Source organism: Durio zibethinus, chromosome 21 (genome assembly GCF_047325235.1).
Source record: "Durio zibethinus cultivar Kanyao isolate XHJ-2024 chromosome 21, ASM4732523v1, whole genome shotgun sequence".
Lineage (NCBI taxonomy): Eukaryota > Viridiplantae > Streptophyta > Magnoliopsida > Malvales > Malvaceae > Durio > Durio zibethinus.
Genome location: NC_143182.1, coordinates 1,906,236 through 1,924,654, shown reverse-complemented (window position 1 = coordinate 1,924,654; position 18,419 = coordinate 1,906,236). Strand labels below are relative to the sequence as shown.

Here is an 18,419-nt window from a genome sequence, read left to right as displayed (position 1 = left end):
GAATGGATGTCATGTCAACATGGCAACAATATTTGCTCCTGCCAAAATGAAATATGAGCACTGCATTTAACTATTTCTTTCTCTGTTGAGCTCATTAAATCTGTTACTATGATTTGGGCAAAAAATTTGTGACAGGGTAGTGCTACTTTAATCGATGAATCCTTGGCTGTACCAGGAGAAAATAATGGATGGCCCCAATCATTGTCCCCCCTTTTTTATCTAAAAGCCCCCCCTCACCCTACTCGGTTCACCATCTAACCCTATGGAAGGTCATATTTCACATTCCCATTGTTTAGATAATCTTCCACTGTCAAATTTGGTCGGTTACCGCGGAACCTTCTAGAATTTAGTTCATTTGCAATGATCACATACGAAAAGAAAAGCAAAGGACAAATTTTTCAGAAATTATTCACTCAAAGAAAACACTACACAGAACTGAAAAGGTTTAGATCGTGTCCTGGGCTTGTCCTGTCCAATGAAAAATAGTTTTCCGCATTTTTGCTCATTGAAAAAGAAGTTTTCTACATATTTCAGAAAACTCCCGGGAACAGGACACAATTGCTTGACATAAGAAAAAAGCAGTGGTGTTTCTGTTTTGTACTTTCATATAATCCTCAAAATCCCCTCAACACTCACTCATATTAAAAGAAACATGGACGATAATATGACCATGACAGAGCCAGAGCCACCATCGCAACTGCTGCCACCGCCAGCGGCGGCAGTACAATTAACAGAGCTAGTATTTTCACTAGAGCAGGCAACCCAGATGGCAAAACAACTCCCTGCCACGTCAGACCCAAGCTACCTCTCCCAAATCTATTCCTCTCTTCATCACGCCAATCATTCTCTCTCCTCTTTCCTCTCCGCTACCCAAACTCAATGTCCTTCACTTCCTCAGCCTCCTCTGCTACTGGTTGCAGCAGAAAACTCTCTCTCCTCCGCCACTGGCGCCGCCAATGAGGATGGTAGTGAGCCGATGCAAGTGGGCGATGATAATGAAGCTGAGGCAGAGGGGAATTCAAAGACATCGATTGATAAGGTTGAGGAGAGGATGAGGGAATGCTTTATCATGAATAAGAGGGCAAAGAGGCAGCTTTCGCCGTCGTCTGCGGCGGCGGCGGAGGAAAGGAGGATTAGTGAAGATAGATTCGTGGGTGGTGTCAAGGGTTTTGATCGTCTGGGGAATAAGTTACGGGCTTTGGATCTTGTCTACAAGTTTCATGGTTGAGGTACAGACATGGCTGAAACAGGGGAGAAACAGATCAGAGTTTTTTTTTTTATTTAATTCAGGCAATTTGGTTTTATTGCCTTTTAATTTATTCATTTTCTTCCTTTAATTCATTTTTCCATCTTTCTTTTTATCGTTTATTAGGGAGGACGAAGGATGAATGCGAATTTGTGATCTCAAATTTAAGAGGAAATTAGAAACACATTAAATGAGATTTTTTTTCAAATATAAATATGCAACGAGCATCTCAGTGATTTTCTTTCAAAAAATTATGCATGGGTTTTGGTGGCTTCTCATAAATGTATAGTCCTATAATAATCCCTGATTGCTTTACTTTCATGGCGTTTGGTTCCACTTCTTGTTTTTCTCTGCTTCCAGTGACTTATCTCCAATCTGATTTCCTGTCTGCATAAAATTGAGAAAAGATGGGAACACTCCCCAGTTGCATGTCCAAAATAATAAATAAATAAACAAAAAACAAAAAATCGGGTACTCAATTTGATGTTGTAAGATATACAGTAGCAAACCCAAAGCACATGTTTTCTGTACAATTGATATATGTTATGATAGTTGGACCTCTAATATTGAGATTTAATGAATTAAATATTGGGTGAGGTGTTGAAACAGAACTTGTAAAAAGACTTCATTACACTAGATATACCTTCTGCCGGAGGCATTGCTTTTGAGATGGACTGCAGAGATCAAAGAGACTTCTACCGCACTGTCCTTCATTGATGAACCTGGGTTGCATTTTTCTTCTGCAAGACCATCCATATGGTGTAAGTGTCTGCATCTTGTGCCCATGCCATATGGCTTTGCGGAAGCTAGCAGCTCTTAGAGAGTAAATGGACATTTGCAATGAATAAATGTCCAAGATCTGAGCAGCGTTACACTCTCGCAATTATATTATGCAGCTTCACAAAATCATCTAAGGCGAGCTCCTCTGGTCTTGACTGCATGATGATTTCGAGTGTTAACTAACTCTAATGCAGAGGTGAGATTAATGCCAATTGAGCAAAATGGCATCTAAAAGAGAAAGAAAGTGTCAATTTTCATTGAAACTCACCGTAGTTGGAATGCCAGCATCTTCAAGAGCTCTTTCAATCTCATTGGATGGGCATATGTGCTGGAGTGATCTCCTCAACATCTTCCGTTTTCCACTGAATGCCGAATTCACCTAAGTTTTCAAGTAATAAAAGTTCCTAAATAAATAACTTCAAGATATCACTTTATTTAAGTAGTAATTTATGTTTTATCATCAGAAAACATATATGGACGTCATCCCAAAACAGGTCAGAAGCCAAGCTTGAAGATTTAGTTAAAGTTCCTCCATGGACTATTCAGAGTTTTACTAACAATAAAAACTAAAGCAGCCTCAACATGGAAATTGACTAACCATTGAGAAAAAGCTTTTCGTGGAGACCACTGAAGGATAGTCTGAAGCTTGCTTCAGCTTAAATGTAACAACAGCTGCATCAACCTACATAAGCATAAAAATGAAGCCTTTGTATCCATCCTTTCAGTAAAGTTAAGTCAAAGATAGTTCATGATAGTGGACCTTGTTAGAGAGAAGGAACTTTTCCAGGTGAAACTAGATTAGTTTATAATGTTGAGGACTATGATGCCTCAACGTTAATTAGATGACTTACATTAGGTTGAGGAAAGAAATTTGTTCTTGGGACACTGAACTTGTATTCAGGCTCTGAAAAAATAGTCACAAAAGTTTTTAGAAACAATCTAACGATCAGGAATACGACAACAAGATTCTTCCCAGCTGCATAGAGTTTGAAAGCTCAAAAAACAATCAAATTATCACCAGGCACAAGAGTTCAGTAAATCAAAAGCAAATGATGCAGTTAAAAGTACAGTTAATTTACATAATGTAATCCTGAACAAAGGGTTACATAGAAATACCTGAATAAAAATTAACAAATATGTTGATGGGTCGGTACTCTGATGTCCGCAAAGATGATTCCACAAATCTCACAGCTGTTTCCTCCTGGAATTATTCAAGCATTACAGTCAATAAGCCAGCTTGTGAATACGATAATGACTCCAACAGCTTGAGACAATCAACATAGAGAGATACAAGAGTTTACCATCCTCAACCTCATATCTAACTCACACATGATGTGGATGATAACCCAAACATTTGAAGAATTTGATGTCAAATAAGTATTAGTTTTACAAACAAAACAAAGTAAAAGTAAAAATGTTACCAACCTGGAGCAAGAGAACAACTTCAGAGAAAATATCACCCATAGGAAGAAGTAGTTTAACTACATCTGTACTTATGTTAAAGGGTAGGTTAGAAACTACCTGCAAAAAAAAAGGTATAAACCCTCAACGGATAAGATTGATATGGGCATTTTTTTATTAAAAAAGATAATCTGTTATTCATAAATTGAGCTTCTCCTAATTAGCATTTAGCATCACATTAAGGTCCAAAATCTAAATTTAACTTAGTTTCAAATATAAAATCATTCAAAAGACAATAACTAAAGGAAGCACAGTTCTTACTTTGGCACGAATGGAGCTCGCATTCAAAGCATTTCTACTTTCCAACATTGGAAAAATATGAGAACGAATGTGACATTTGACAATATCCTCTTGTAAAACCTATAAAATGTTCATATAATATTAAAAAATAATCAAAACCCAAAGAAGATAATCAGTATAGAAGAAATATCTGTCAGACAATATCCTAAATTTACCTTGAACCTGTCCGAGCTTTCAAATCTTTCTCTTACAAGAGCTACCATATGAGGATCCTGCATCACATAAGAGAGAGAGAGAGAGAGAGAGAGAGAGAGAGAAAGAAACCCCTGAGCTACATTCTTTAGTAAAATTTCATTACCACTAATTGGACGTTGAAAAGAACGGACCTTTTCAATGGCCAGAACGGTGGCACCGCAGTTTATAAGGACATTGGTTAAAGAACCAGTTCCCGATCCGATTTCTAATACAACGTCATCTTCCTCTACATTGGCCGCACGCGCCAGTTGCTTGTTAATATCAGAATTCAACATGTAATGCTGCGTATGTTAAAAATTCCTCAATTGGTTTAAGGCATCCCAATACACAAAAACGAAAAGGACAGGTTGGGGGGTGATTAGACCTGGCCGAGGGATTTTCTAGGGAAGCGGCCTTTGGAGTTGAGAGCTTTCAGAGTGGCGTGGTAGTCATCATCTTGGCTCCTCCTCGAAGCAGACGCTATTTGCAACGACGTCGTTTGGGTCCGTCCGCCGGCACCGCTAGTGTTCGCCGGGACTGCAAGGGTGGGGAAGAAAGCAATTGGCGGGAGAGAGTGGAAAAGATGGGTCATGCTTTTCCTTTGCGAGAAACTTACAAGTGAAAAACGCTTGGGTCGGTTTATCTCCTGATATTTTTATTCCAAAATTACCCATCTTAATTTTAAAAAATTACAGGAAAACTATCATTTAAACCATAATTATTAGTACTATAATAAATAAAAATAAACTCTTTAATCTATATGTATTTTCCAATACAATCAACAAAGAGCAACAACAGCAATAGAACCAAAAATATTTGATCTGAAATACTAGCTGTAAAACCCCTAATACTGGATGTTGTTTTACATATTGTACTAGCCTTGATTTCACCAATCAAGCTTGCACCAAAAACTGAAGCATTCAAGGGTTCTCAAAACAAACCAGGTTATATCCCTGGACATGAAACTGATTGATCTATCAGAAACCATCAAAATCGTAATTATAGAATAGTTGGCTTGTTTCTTTGCCTATGGTAAACAACTCATTAAATTCTCTCCCTCTTTCAGTGCCAAAACTATCATGTTCCTCCTGATCCTGTGGTGGTGGAGGCAGTTCCAATGGCTGTGGTAGCACAGATTGCAGTTTTTTTTCTTGCAAAGAACCATCAAAATCGTCATTATAGAATAGTTGGCTTGTTTCTTTGCCTATGGTAAACAACTCATTAAATTCTCTCCATCTTTCAGAGCCAAAAGTATCATGTTCCTCCTGATCCTGTGGTGGTGGAGGCAGTTGCAATGGCTCTTGTAGCACAGATTGCTGTTGTTTTTCTTGCAAAGAACCATCAAATACTGTTGGGTAACGTAATAAATTTTCCAATTCAGAATCTCCAATGTCGAAAAGATCAGTTTCTTCCAGCAGAAATTGTTCCGAATTCCCTATCTGATGAAAACCGACCAGTCCTTCATTATTTGTGACCCTGTCACCAGTTTGATTAAATTCAGGAGAAGCAGAATCTAGCTGTTTGTTGAACTGAATCTGTTGCTGAAATTTAATTGTCGATGCGTCATTATGATTTGAATCTACATGCTTAAGCAGATATACAGAAACAGGGGAAGGAATAGGCATGGAACCATTAAGATTCTCCTGAATTAGGACATTGATATGTGGTTGGTCTGCTAGCGTCATGGCTTGCATATCTGAAAATTGATGAAACCCTTCTTGTGGACTGAATGGAGACAAAACATGATGAGACGCAACTTGTGCTACAATGGAACCTATGTTCATGATATTCTGAATTGCATCTTGTTCCCGTTTCAAGGAGAGACGATATTTCTGCAAAATTAACATTAAACAAATTTTATTGCCCGAGCACCATGATGTTACTTAGTAACCTTAGGATATGCAAAGATGGGCTGGAAGAAAAATAGAGCAACACATTGCCTAATGCTTTTATATCCAGTTCATTCTGCAAAATTAAATTAAAATTTTAAGAAAGAATATGATTCCGGGATAATAATAGTTGAATGGAATTGAATGATCAAGCTTCAGATTGTTTGCTTTCAGCAAATTGGAACACATTTGCAAAACCAATCCACTCCCTTCCCCACCTGGTTCTTCCTACTCATAATTAGCCTTTATGTCGATTTGAAGCAAGATTGTGCTACCCTATGGGTACATTTAGACTTCTGCAACGGATTCCCATTAAAGGGTATTATAAGAAAGCTAAAGTAAAGTGAGCAAGACAACAAGGGCATTACTATAGTTTACCCTCTTTAGTAGAAATGGAAAAAAAAAATGATTGCAGAGAACGAACCTGAAAATGGCTTGAAACATGTTCTTTCTTTATTCCAGGGACATTCATATGCTGAAGTATTTTCTTTGGATGAGCTCCTAATAAGAAAGGAGATAAGAATAGAAACCAGCTGCCATTATAATCAATAGTACAAGACAGAATAAAAATCCATTTGAGAATTCAAGTATGAAACTTACTATCAATACCAAGTACTTCGACAGCTTGCAAGAATCTATTATGTAGCTCATTAGTCCAAATTAGCTTTGGCTTCTTTAGAGCTGCAGAATCACCAATATCCTCCTCCTCGTCATTTTTCATTTCATGTGATCTTTTTTTTTTCTCATTCTGGAGATTCTGCCTTCCTTCACTGATAAAACTCTACATCACCTGACGCATTCTCCAGTGATGATGGCTCCTCAATACCACTTATCTCTTCCAAAGCTAGTCCATTTTCTCTTTCCTTAATGAATGCAAACTGCCATAGGTTTTTAAGATCATCCATGATGATTGGTTTGACAAGGTATAGCATAGCACCTTTAAAGAGGCCACCTAGCATAGCATTCCCATTGCAATCGGCAGACATGACTATGTATGAGATTAACAAGCAACCACAAATAAATGCTATCAGTAAAAAGAATTACTTGCTTGAAAAATATTTTAAACTAATAGAACAAGAGTGATTGCAAAATAATACAGGAGCGAACTGCTTACGAATGACAGGAAGCCTAGAGATTTTCCTCATTGTCTCAAGTAGCTCATATTTATCCATATCAGGTAGGCAGCCTTCTGCTAGGATAAGGTCAATTTTGTATTTCCTATCCCGTATGACGCAAAATGCAACAGTTGCTCGTTTAGCAGTCATGACTATAAGGGAACTCAAAGCACAAACTTTTAGTACATAAAGTGATTGACAAGAAAATCTAAAGAAGTTTAACTGCTATCCAAGAAGAACGGATAAACAAAAACAATCTTCAATTCAAAGTATGGCATCACAGAATATAATAGAAAATTGTTGTAGAAACCAAACTGAGCATGATTTCTATATTCATAAAGTTCAATATCAAGGAACTCTTGCGCAAGAGGTTCTCTCAACAATCTTTACTGGAAAGGAAATGGAAAAATAGATCCAAAATACTGTAATTTGTTAGGCTGTCTGAATCAACAAAGGCATAATCAAAATCTCACTCCTTGCAAATCTTAGAATCTGAGAATAGGATTATGACCGATTACTGTTGTAACCATGAACCCTAATGATATAACCACCCTTTGTGAAATTTCTATGTGAACTGCTCATACAGTTCCCAATTATGTTCCGAGGAATACACCTATAATCATATTTACCCTTCACAATATAGACTATGTTAGGTTTTTAGCCAAGAATTAGGGGGATTTCATGTTTAATATTAGAAGAGAAAGGAATGGGAACGTGGGGAGGTTGGAAGTTTGGTCAAAAAAAATGTGAGAAATATCTTCATATGGCACATGAAAGCTAAAAAATTATGGCTCCTGCAATAGCATGAAAAGAAGAAGCAGACATCTAGTATATCCAAGGCTGAGGTCAAAGAAGTGATGTCTAACTTCAAACTCAAATACCTTTATAGCCAAACCTGTGAAGCATTTTTGATATGATATTAAGACAGGTTGAATCACCATCCACAAGTAAAACAGTAACACCTGCACATGCAGTGTTTATGCAGGATTCAACAGAGATAGCCATCTTGCTGTTCATGTGTATGGGAAATATTGGTGTTTTTAAGTTCAAGCTCACATTCACACGCACAGAGAAGCTTATTCTGTAAACATAATATATATTTCTTTGCTACCTCGAGCTGCTTATATATCACAAATTTAACCTTTTAGGCATATTAGTGTCCAAAAGAAATTTCTGTAACGCACTTTTTTTGTCTAGCTTATGATTATGTTAACAATGATGTAAAACTATTCGCTTCTTTTATTCTATAAATGAGTGGTAATTATAGCCTGCAACAACAAATTGATTCTCGAATGCAGCAAAGAAAACAAGAAAAATGTGCCTGAAAAGAAAAAAAAAAGTTTAAAAAAGAATGCAGTGAATGGACAGTTCAACCAGCATTTTTTTGACATGTTATTTATACCAATTAAACTTGCCATATAAACTGGGTAATGAGTTTCCATCTTAAGAGATTGAAAAATCTATCACATTAAAAAACTGTCAAACAAGTTGCCTTCAAAATTTGTTCCACGTTTCTTTTCACAATAAAAATTACTTTGACTAATTTGACTGCAAGGTAGTTGAAGCCATTAATGTGCTAAGAATGTTTCCATATAATATCAACAAAGATGATAATAGACAGAAATATCAAATAAAACCTTATTTCCTAATGGCAACCAATATTGATGAGATGACAAATACAAAGCTCATGCACAATATCTTGGTACCTGATTTCTCATTTATTGTAGCATAGTCTAACAATAAGGGTCAGATTTGTTCAACAACTGCAATAAATAGGGTTCTATCTTGCACCATTCACAATCACCATAAAGGTGTTAGTATGCTCCAAAGTTTTCATTAATCCAATACACGACAAAATGAATTAGCATGCCAGTTAGCATTTAATGTGAGGTCAAACAGTTCATGCATACTGAGAAAATCTCCTCTGCTTTTGCAACTCAAAACCTTACAATGTAAACAACCCTTCCCTTGGCTACATTCATTGTTATAGGATCAAATAGAAGAGAAAACTAGCCTAATGATACCCATACTAGCAAAATATTCCAGAACATTTATAGAATACTACACCCAAGTTTAAGTACCCACTGAATTTTCAACAGCCAAGTAGCCTGCAGTCCTATACTGATGCAAATGAGCCATTGACAGATTAATATATGCATGATAAAGATATGAATTTTCATTTATCAAACTGGTTTCTATCCCCACTCTGATGAGTGGGGAGCAAGGAAACTTTTGAGCACTGCCTAAACTACTTTTTGAATACATAGTTTGGTATTTGGCTATTACAATGGTTAACAGAAGGACCTCAAACAAAGTTTTATTGCAACAAGAATTGGGCTTTGAACTTCAATTCTGAGCTGTGGCATTTGAAAAGCAATGACATAAATGGTTCTGGAGGAGTAAACCATTAATGAATAGGGTAAGAAACTAAAAGATAAAGTGGCATTATATTTATGCAGGAAAGACGAACAAAATCTTTCCGCAATCTAAGCTATAGTATGTGAACTAAAAGATTAATCAAATGCTGAACAGAATGATAATTCTATGACCAGACCTCAAAATAATACAAGGACATCTAATGCCTTTGACACCCCTACTCAACAACTTGGAGGTTGGCAGGAGTCAGGGCCTTACTACCAAAGGCAAAACAAATAATGTAAGAGACTATGCAGGACAAACCAGTAAACATTCTGTGATTGTTGCACATGTACATTTCAATGATCGCATCATTTGGAAAATGATTCCTTAGTAATCATGTTGCAGACTTTAATCCACCAATTCCCATGCTTTTTCTTGTCCTTCTCTTTTCTAACCTGATGTTCATACACCATGAAAAGTACTTAGCAAAGAAACAATGAAATTCACACTGCCCAAATTAAGAGTATAGAGAATTCCAGCTTTTAAAGTCAAAGTACATGGTAAAAGATGCCCAAACAGCAATGCAACATATCACCATGCAGTGAGGTAGTAATAATAGTAACAAAGAAGAAAATCAGAAAATACAACTAAGAAAATGAACCTTATCACAGGATGAGCAGTTACACTTAAATGAGATTTTTTGCTGCATGGGTGCCCGCAGAAGGAACAATGAGGCTGCTTTGGCTTTCCAGAGCTCTCATCCGAACAAGGTATAACATCATCTGCACATCTAATTTCATCCTGAAATAGTTGTACATTTCCTTTTCCTATTTCATATAATCTACATAAAACATTATGTCGAACAGTTACAGAAATGATATCACCAAATACCCTAGACAACTACAGAAAGCAAATAATTGGACAAGTTTACATGTATATGCACACTTATAAAATATCTCACTTCACTAAATCTGTGTACAAACGAAACGCCTTATCAAGCCCAATCCCTTGCACCCCATTTAGGTCATGGTCATTTCCAACCAAAAGAGAGATGGCTATCAAATGTATCATCTTTAGTCCAAGACCAGCTTGGATATCTGACATATTGTAGCATTCAAATGGTTCCTACTTATAATAATATTCCCATGATTGACAATGCTTGAAACTAAAAGTAAGGAATCAGTACATTTACAAGAATAAATAGTTGATCAAGTTGGTAAAACTTACTTTTCAATTGGACCTAATGCATTTAATAAAACAAGTAGACCCAAAGAGCAATGCATCACTGTCAGCAGCAATACAAGCATCAACATGACCATCTTTATTTAACTGAGCACACAATGCTTCAGCCTCAACCTTTTCTTTCAGCATTGGCATTCCCAATAGTCCAAGCACCTTCTACAATAAAACCCCTCATTCTCAGCAACAAAATTGCTAACAAATTGCAAAAAAAAGAACAAAAACTAACTCACCACACAGCTGTTAACACATTTTAAAAATGCATCGTTCCTCTCCTTGGAAACACCCTTTTTGAACACAGTCAAAGTTGAAGTATCAATGCCAGAAAAACAAAAAAAATCTAGCCATCCTTGCTCAAGATTTCAACGGCGACGGAGTTCCGTCCAAAACAAATACCGGAAAGACTCCAAACCATAGCAAATTTTTTTGTAAATCAACTTTATAATTTCTCACTCTCGTAAATTGAAAAAAAAAAAAAAAGAGTAAAAGAAAAGAAAAGACATTGGATGTACCTTAGAAAAAAGGAATATGATACGGAAGAAAGTGAGTCTGGGATGAGGATTAGTAGCATGATTCTTGATGGCAGTCTCGTGCTGGACTATCCAGAAGGACATATCAATGGCGACCTTTCTGTCTCTAAGGAAATCGAATCCTTCGAGTCGAGCATAGGGTTTGTAGAAGTACCCAGAATTTGCTTCCCACCCCCATTTTTAAGTAACCAGAAAAAAAAAAAAAAAAAAACCAAAGAAGACTCCTATTTAAGAACCAATATTTTCAAAGAAAAACAAGAAAAAGTAGAAGACGGAGATGAAGAAATTGGCACCATTACGATTTGCATTCCTTATAAATGTGTCAGATCCTCGGTTTTTTTACCGTTGGAAGATACTTGGCGGTGCCCATTTAATGAAGCCCAAGTTGAAGTCAATTTAACTGGCCTGATGAAGCCCGATTTAACTTGGACAGAGCTGGCCCAAATTGTCCGGGAGAGGCAGCATTGGATGCTGCCTGGTAAGGGGGTCCACCGATCGGAGGAACTAAGATATCGCAGGTGTCAATGTGTAATATCTGACGGATCAGAGAAGTACTTATCAGATATTATATATTGCCGAAATCTGAAAACATCTTTTTCACATATATCTCTGTTTGTGTTTCAGTGTTTGTCCTGAAGAACCCTACAACATTAAGTTATGTAAATAGTAAACCTTGTACTCCTACACCAATGATAAAACAGGTTTATTTGATGGAATATTTATCTTTCCGAACCTGATTTATCTACATATGTTCCAAAATTATAATGAATCATATGGAATAATTTGTTTTATGATTTTTTTGACAAAATTAACCATAATTAATGTTAGGCCAACCAATCCTCCTTGAAAATCCCTGTATTTCTGTAGATGATGTTATGAGTATCAATTTCAGAGTGTTATTGATCAACAAAATTTTGAACTTTGAATCTTTGATATGGATTGGTTTGATTTGATGTGATTATACTCAGTGACGCAGCAAATTGACAATTTAAGTGACTTTCACAAACTACTAACAAACTGATTTATCAGTCTGGTCAACCGTCATACTCTCATTTCTCCTGGATGACATCAGATCTTACTCAATCTCTCAATTTCATATTCCTTCATCTAAATGTTTAAGGTACAAGATAGAAACATCCACGCTTCTGCGTCCTTTGTCATTGCTCTCCGTTTATTTTAATCTTACTCTTATTTTACTGCAAAACCATGGCTTCTTCACCCTGTATGATCAGCTTCTTACCCGGAGATCTCCCCCACCCCCTAGAAGCTACCTCTTTCTTTCTTCTTTTACTTCCCTTCACATATTTATATTCTTGCTTCTCACTTTCCTACGTACTACTTCAGTTCTCTTCAAGTTCTTTCTCCTTGTAATTTTAGTTAAAATCTTGTTTTGTTTTTCTGCAATGGCTTCTTCATTCAGTTCATGTTCTAACACAAATGCTACACAAAGAAAGCATTTCCCATTAGAACGGAGACCCCGAATGCTAAAAGATTTCCTTCGGGATGACTCCAATTCGTGTTCCTCGAATGGGTTCAAATCATTTCCAAGAAAAGCCTGCCAGGATTGTAGCAGCAACCGAAATCTCATTCAAATTGATCTCAACTCTGGCCATGCAAAGCCAAACTATGCACAGAGACTTCAAAGAAGCCGATCAAAAGCTGCCTCCACAACAATCTCAGCATTCAAGGCAATGATCAACGCTGTCAAACGCATCCATTTCATGACTTCTCCTTCAATCCTGCCTAGAAGCCTTACACGTAAACTGTCAACAAGGAATTCACGGCTCGACGTTGAAAACAAAGAAAGTGAAATCAAAATTACTGTGAGAGTTAAAGATATCATACGCTGGAAATCATTACGTGATTTGATCGAGGAAAAATCTCGACCGTCAGATTTTGCTTCGCCTCCTCATGGTTACACAACCATCACAACAACGGCTTGTACTCCTTGTAGAAGCAGTGGCTCAAGCTGGTGTGACAGTGATTTTACCAGGGAATATTTACCTACCAAGGAATATGGTGAAAATGAAGTTGACGTGGGTAAAAAATTCTTACCATGTGTCGGCAAGGATCCTATGGAGACCAGACGAACCAAACAGTGGGACCCAAAGTAAGTAAATATAATTTGGTACATCGCATCCAACGAATCATAAAAAACAAAGAGTTTGATTTTTCGTCATTAAAATTAGAAATTCAACATTTTATCAATAAAGATTAGCTAATAATGATACCAAATACCTATCCCCTACTTCCGTTGAGACCAAGAAAGCCTTCCTATGTATAATTTAAAAGCTCTATCAATATATACACAAATACAATCTTCATGCTTAGCATTTGGCAAACGATAGAAAACAAAAGGGAAAAATGCTGCCGTATGGAAGCCTCGAAGGAGCAGAGTTGGATCTAGGGAGAAAACTAACACTAGCAGAGAAATTGTGGTATGGTTACTCAGCTAAGAAATCAGACTATATTTTGTTTAACCACAACTGCCTTTTCTTGTTCTTGGTATTCTCCTTGGTTCCTCTCCCATATGTGTTGATCGAGCTTTATTGGTTCAACAACATGGAGAAGTTCAAGCTTCAACCCAGAATCAAGAGATCGTCTTCAGAGTTGCTTAAATGCTATAAAGATGTCGTCAACAAGTTCATTCTTGTCGTGGGTCCTCTCATTGGTTTTTCCTTCCCTGCCCTAAAGGTACGTCGACCTAAGTTTAAAGGCATAGAGAAATATTCGAGGGAGCTGCTGCATGGCGGCTTTTGATTTTTAGTTGTTTTGTCGAGGCTTAGTGATGAGGAGGGAAGATACATGCGGGCTTTAAATCCTTAATTGTCATTATTTTTTTGTTTGTTTCAAATTTCAAGCCAAACTAAACCTCTTCTCTTTTGTCTTTGGATCAAGAAATTAAAGTATTATTGGACTAAAAGCCTCCAATCCAATCACACCAACAGACATAAGAGACAATAATTTAACGTGGTTCGATCCAACTGACCTACATCCATGGATGAGAAACAAGATCTACTAGTTGTAGAGAATTACAAACTTATATCATATCATCAACCTCACTCAACAATCGATACTCATAAGATACTCTCAATCTCCTCTAGTATTATGGAGTATTATCAACCCAAACAAACACAAACTCAAACCCTTGTGCACCCTTTCAACATAACCAAACACATACTTATATGCTCCCATATATCATACCTATGTGGACCCTTTTAGTCTCTTCTAATCCACTCACAAACAAATATATACACCAATAAGACGTAGAGTTTCAATACTCCTATGGGATATCTATCTCACAAAACCCTACAACTCTCTTATATCTTTTTCTCATACTTAACCTGTAAAGACTTCACCTATTTATAACCATACAAATTTGCCCATTAAAAATCTCTCTCCTCAATTCTTTTCCTGTAAGTCAAATTTGCCTATTAAGAATCTCTTTCATTTTAGAATTCTTCTTTTACAAGTTAAACTTACATATTAAAAATCTTCTTTCTCTTGAAATTATTTTTTTGCAAGTCTTTTTATCCATCAAGTAATATCTGACAAATCTCAAACAAATTTCTAACAAATCTTAAATAAATCTCTTATAGGATTTGAATCAATATTCTCAACAAGTATAAGATATGGGGCAATACTTAGGAAGCATCAATCACCTGTAAATTATAACAAATTTATGATTCGGCAAACGCATGTAAACAAGTACAAAATACATGTCCTGCATGTACTGAAGCAAAAAAAAAGTTTAAAGTATGTCATTTACCTTTCTTGCCAAATAAAAAATAGAAATATTTCCCTTTACTTAGAACATCTTGCCTATGTTCTTGTGTTGATGCAGTGGGTTGGGATCCGTACAAGCTTACCACTGCCATCAAAATGGGAGGTAATAAGCCAATTGGTGGTGTATTTTCTTATCGAGGACTACACAAACTACTGGATTCATCGGTTGCTGCATAGCAAATGGGGCTATGAAAAAATCCACTACGTGCACCATGAATACAATGCCCCGTTTGGGTTTGCTGCTCCTTACGCCCATTGGGCAGAAATCCTAGTTTTGGGAATCCCAACGTTCCTGGGTCCAGCTATGGTTCCATGCCATATCATCACATTGTGGCTCTGGACAGTTCTGCGCCAGGCTGAGGCCATCGAGACGCACAGCGGGTAAATTTTCTTATCTTTTATAACTCCAAACTTTGCCTTATCGAATAAAAAAAATGCAGAAGCAGAACAATTTTTTAATGTTGTACCGACAAGAAATCGGATACTTTCAATGCTTTTAAATAAATACAAAACCATAGTAAATATCATCCAGTAAGGTTGAGTTTTTAAAACCTTTTATTATTGATAATGTCATGTATACATGAAAAAAATGTACACGTAATTATTATGTAATGATATTTTTAAAAATAAAAAACAAAAAAATTTTATTAAATTAAAAAAATTATTCATACGTATATATATGTATATATATATATATATATTATATCTAAAATCGTAAGAATTTGAATTTTATGTAGGTATAACTTCCCTTGGAGTCCCTCCCGATTCATACCATTTTATGGGGGTGCAGAGTATCATGATTATCATCACTATGTTGGAAGACAAAGCCAAAGCAATTTTGCGTCTGTCTTTACCTATTGTGATTATGTTTATGGAACTGACAAGGTACTATAAACGATCCAAAATACAACATTAAATGTGTGAAAAATGCTGCAAAATCCCATATCTTTATCATATAGAATAATTTGTCTTAATTGTTAGAGCATAAATTTTTAACTTTGAAAACTTTTTTTTTTATTTTTTTCCTTTTAATTTGTACTTATGTAGGGTTACCGTCGACACAAACAAGCTGTTAAAAAGGTATATTTCACAAACAAGTCAATCAATTATTAATATCTTCTCTTCTTTTTTTTTTTTTTTCTATAAAACAGCTTAAATTTTTTCTGTAGCTTAAGGAGCAGGTGAAGAAGCAGTTGGAGCGAGCCACAAAATGAAACTAGATGGTAGATTGCGGACAAAATATCTCCATGGAAGAATCTCAAAAAGAAAATGCTTTACGTTGTAGTTATTTTGGAGGACAAGTGAAAGAATGGGAAATAAAGAAAAATATCATTTTCTTTGGAATTCTTCAAGTTTTGATGTAGTTTTGAAAAGGATAAAATTTAAATTTGAAATTTAATCTAATTAATTTATATAAATATTTTTAATAAAAAAATATTTAATACATTTGAGATTTTAAATTTTAATACATATAATTTTTTCTATTCACATGTTGCGGCTTTTATTACAAAAAAAAAAAATTCAAGACTCAAAAACATTAGCTCTTTTCCTTTTTAGGCTAGAAAAAAAAAATCATCAATGGTAATGCCTAATTTATCAATAAATTTTCCCTCTTTTCCGCCAAAATAAATACTAGTTCTAATAGCCTACTTATAACTATGATTGGACCATGGCCTAATCGCACAGTTTGGTAAATGACCTAATTGAGCATTGAATCAAACACCATTGACCGTTTAAGTAATTAAATACCTACACCATAGACAATATGGCCAAATTAGTTCAAATAAATGAGAATATGAGATAGTGCTTTGCTACTTTAATTAGAGATGACAATAGATTAAATTGAGATAAATTTTTATTCATTTTAAATTTGATTTGATTTTATATATATAATATTTAAATTCGATTCAACTTAATGATTGTTTTATTTTTAATTTTTCATACCTAAAATTGATTCGATCTGATATTGTATAAAATTATATCTGATTTGAAATTAATAAAATATTATTTTAACATAAATATAAAACTAAATAAATTATTAAAGCATAATTTTTTATATATATCGAGTCAGTCGAGTCAAGTTTATCTAAAATCCGATTCAAACACTATTTTTTCTTATTATTACTTGACCCGATACTCAATTGAAAAAAATAAATCTTAAGAGGTTAAGTCAAAATCTACCGAATACAAGTTGAACTAATTTCCCTACTTCTAATTCTAATAAATATAATTAATTACTTATTAAAGATATACCTTATGCTAAAAAAATATGTAATTTATTAATAAAATGTTGAATAAAAAAAAGTATCATATAGATCAATATTTCTTCTCATAAATCTTGTCATTTTTCCGTAACAAGTTAAAATGCAATTATGAAGACAATTGGAGAGGATTTATAGTTATCTTTTATTTTATAATTAATCACGCCTTTTTACCTTAGGATTTATAGTGGCAGAAGAAATTTTTTGGGTCGACATATGTGTAACAAATGTGATAACCATATTTATGTAAGTTGAGTCACAAAATGATTTCAAAAGCTTCAATTAAATTATCTAATGTCGTTTCTCGTACATGAGGGTTTTCAACTTGCAGAAACCACCAAATGCAATGCCCAAAATTTCATTCACGTTTAAGTTTCGGATTAGTCCTTTCTGTCGGATTTTTATAGGGTCCCTATGGTCACCGACAATTTTTTTTTATTATTTTAAATTGTAAGTTTTTATTTTATTTTTAAAAATAATTATATAAATTAATTAAATTAAATATTAGTTCACGATTAAAATTCTTACCTCCTTATTAGTAACCCATTTTATTACAAGTAAATCACATTTAATCCCATCTTATTGCATCATATATTATAGTTAGCGGTGAGGAAAATTTTGATTTAGAATAGTAGTATTTGATTCGATTTAATTATTAAATATATGTTAAATTTAAATTAGATTTCGAATAAAAAAATAAAAAAAATTTGAATCGAAATAAATTATATATTTTTAAAATTTTTATAAAATAAAATAATTATTTTATGTTCAAATCTATTTAATATATTAAAAATTATATTCAAATAATATAGAAAAAACAAATAATTTAATTTAAAAGTTCAATAAGCCACACTAATAAAATTTAATCTAAATCACATCGATTTGTAAAAATATCAATTTAAATTTGAATTAAAATTTTATAATATTATATAATATTTTAAAAAATAAAATTAAATATAATGTCATTCAAACCATTATTACTTCTAATTATAATGATATTTTTGGATGTCATGCTTAGCGAATGAAAACTTGTAACTGTTATGTACTTCTCGCCCTCCAAAGATGTGACTGTTACACTTATAAATTGAAAACGTGACTATCAAAGGAATATGAAGCTTTTGTTTTCAAGTGTTATGATCTGATTTTTGATAAGCCTTGCATTCCCCACCACAAATGTGTACATTTGTCACCCAATAAAAAGAATATACCTTCAATAATTTATGTAAATTTGTTACACATGAATCCATTTGGGTTCCAAATTAACGCTTATATTGAGAAAA

The 18,419-nt window shown here is 34.6% G+C and overlaps 6 protein-coding genes, 1 long non-coding RNA gene and 1 pseudogene across 8 annotated transcripts in view; 4 read left to right on the top strand and 4 right to left on the bottom strand.

Moving 5' to 3' along the window:
- LOC111304665 (uncharacterized) overlaps positions 1-18,419 on the top strand; it is a 51,554-nt gene that overhangs the window by 9,591 nt on the left and 23,544 nt on the right. The window lies entirely within an intron of this gene.
- LOC111306361 (AP2-like ethylene-responsive transcription factor SNZ) lies at positions 76-1,428 on the top strand. The gene has a single exon (XM_089750613.1). The coding sequence runs from the start codon at positions 653-655 to the stop codon at positions 1,226-1,228; it is 576 nt and encodes a 191-aa protein (XP_089606739.1). The 5' UTR covers positions 76-652; the 3' UTR covers positions 1,229-1,428.
- Positions 1,429-2,081, bottom strand: LOC149512752 (uncharacterized). Its single transcript, XR_016331424.1, has 2 exons — positions 1,890-2,081; positions 1,429-1,633 (listed from the first exon to the last, which is right to left on the bottom strand). It is a non-coding gene; the product is annotated as an uncharacterized LOC149512752 (long non-coding RNA).
- On the bottom strand, positions 1,696-4,624 carry PFC1 (Ribosomal RNA adenine dimethylase family protein). The gene is made up of 10 exons (XM_022901463.2): positions 4,347-4,624; positions 4,114-4,263; positions 3,943-3,999; positions 3,749-3,847; positions 3,452-3,547; positions 3,143-3,227; positions 2,878-2,930; positions 2,625-2,708; positions 2,295-2,405; positions 1,696-2,181 (listed from the first exon to the last, which is right to left on the bottom strand). Exons 1-10 carry the CDS (start codon positions 4,551-4,553, stop codon positions 2,116-2,118), a joined length of 1,008 nt encoding a protein of 335 aa, XP_022757198.2. The 5' UTR covers positions 4,554-4,624; the 3' UTR covers positions 1,696-2,115.
- On the bottom strand, positions 4,697-8,118 carry LOC111313013 (two-component response regulator EHD1-like; annotated as a pseudogene). The gene is made up of 5 exons (XR_016331422.1): positions 7,847-8,118; positions 6,965-7,117; positions 6,451-6,838; positions 6,275-6,351; positions 4,697-5,793 (listed from the first exon to the last, which is right to left on the bottom strand). The product of XR_016331422.1 is annotated as a two-component response regulator EHD1-like (transcript).
- On the bottom strand, positions 8,318-11,270 carry LOC111313825 (5'-3' exonuclease family protein). The gene is given in 9 exon segments (XM_089751076.1): positions 8,318-9,715; positions 9,717-9,778; positions 9,985-10,013; positions 10,016-10,223; positions 10,284-10,448; positions 10,551-10,721; positions 10,796-10,849; positions 11,075-11,236; positions 11,238-11,270. Coding segments are annotated over 9 exon segments (1,041 nt in total). The 3' UTR covers positions 8,318-9,558.
- On the top strand, positions 12,147-13,206 carry LOC111306360 (uncharacterized). The gene has a single exon (XM_089750610.1). The coding sequence runs from the start codon at positions 12,496-12,498 to the stop codon at positions 13,204-13,206; it is 711 nt and encodes a 236-aa protein (XP_089606736.1). The 5' UTR covers positions 12,147-12,495.
- Positions 13,453-16,222, top strand: LOC111305927 (methylsterol monooxygenase 1-1-like). Its single transcript, XM_022903798.2, has 5 exons — positions 13,453-13,786; positions 14,937-15,259; positions 15,616-15,763; positions 15,926-15,958; positions 16,048-16,222. The coding sequence occupies exons 1-5, from the start codon at positions 13,457-13,459 to the stop codon at positions 16,090-16,092; spliced, it is 879 nt and encodes a 292-aa protein (XP_022759533.2). The 5' UTR covers positions 13,453-13,456; the 3' UTR covers positions 16,093-16,222.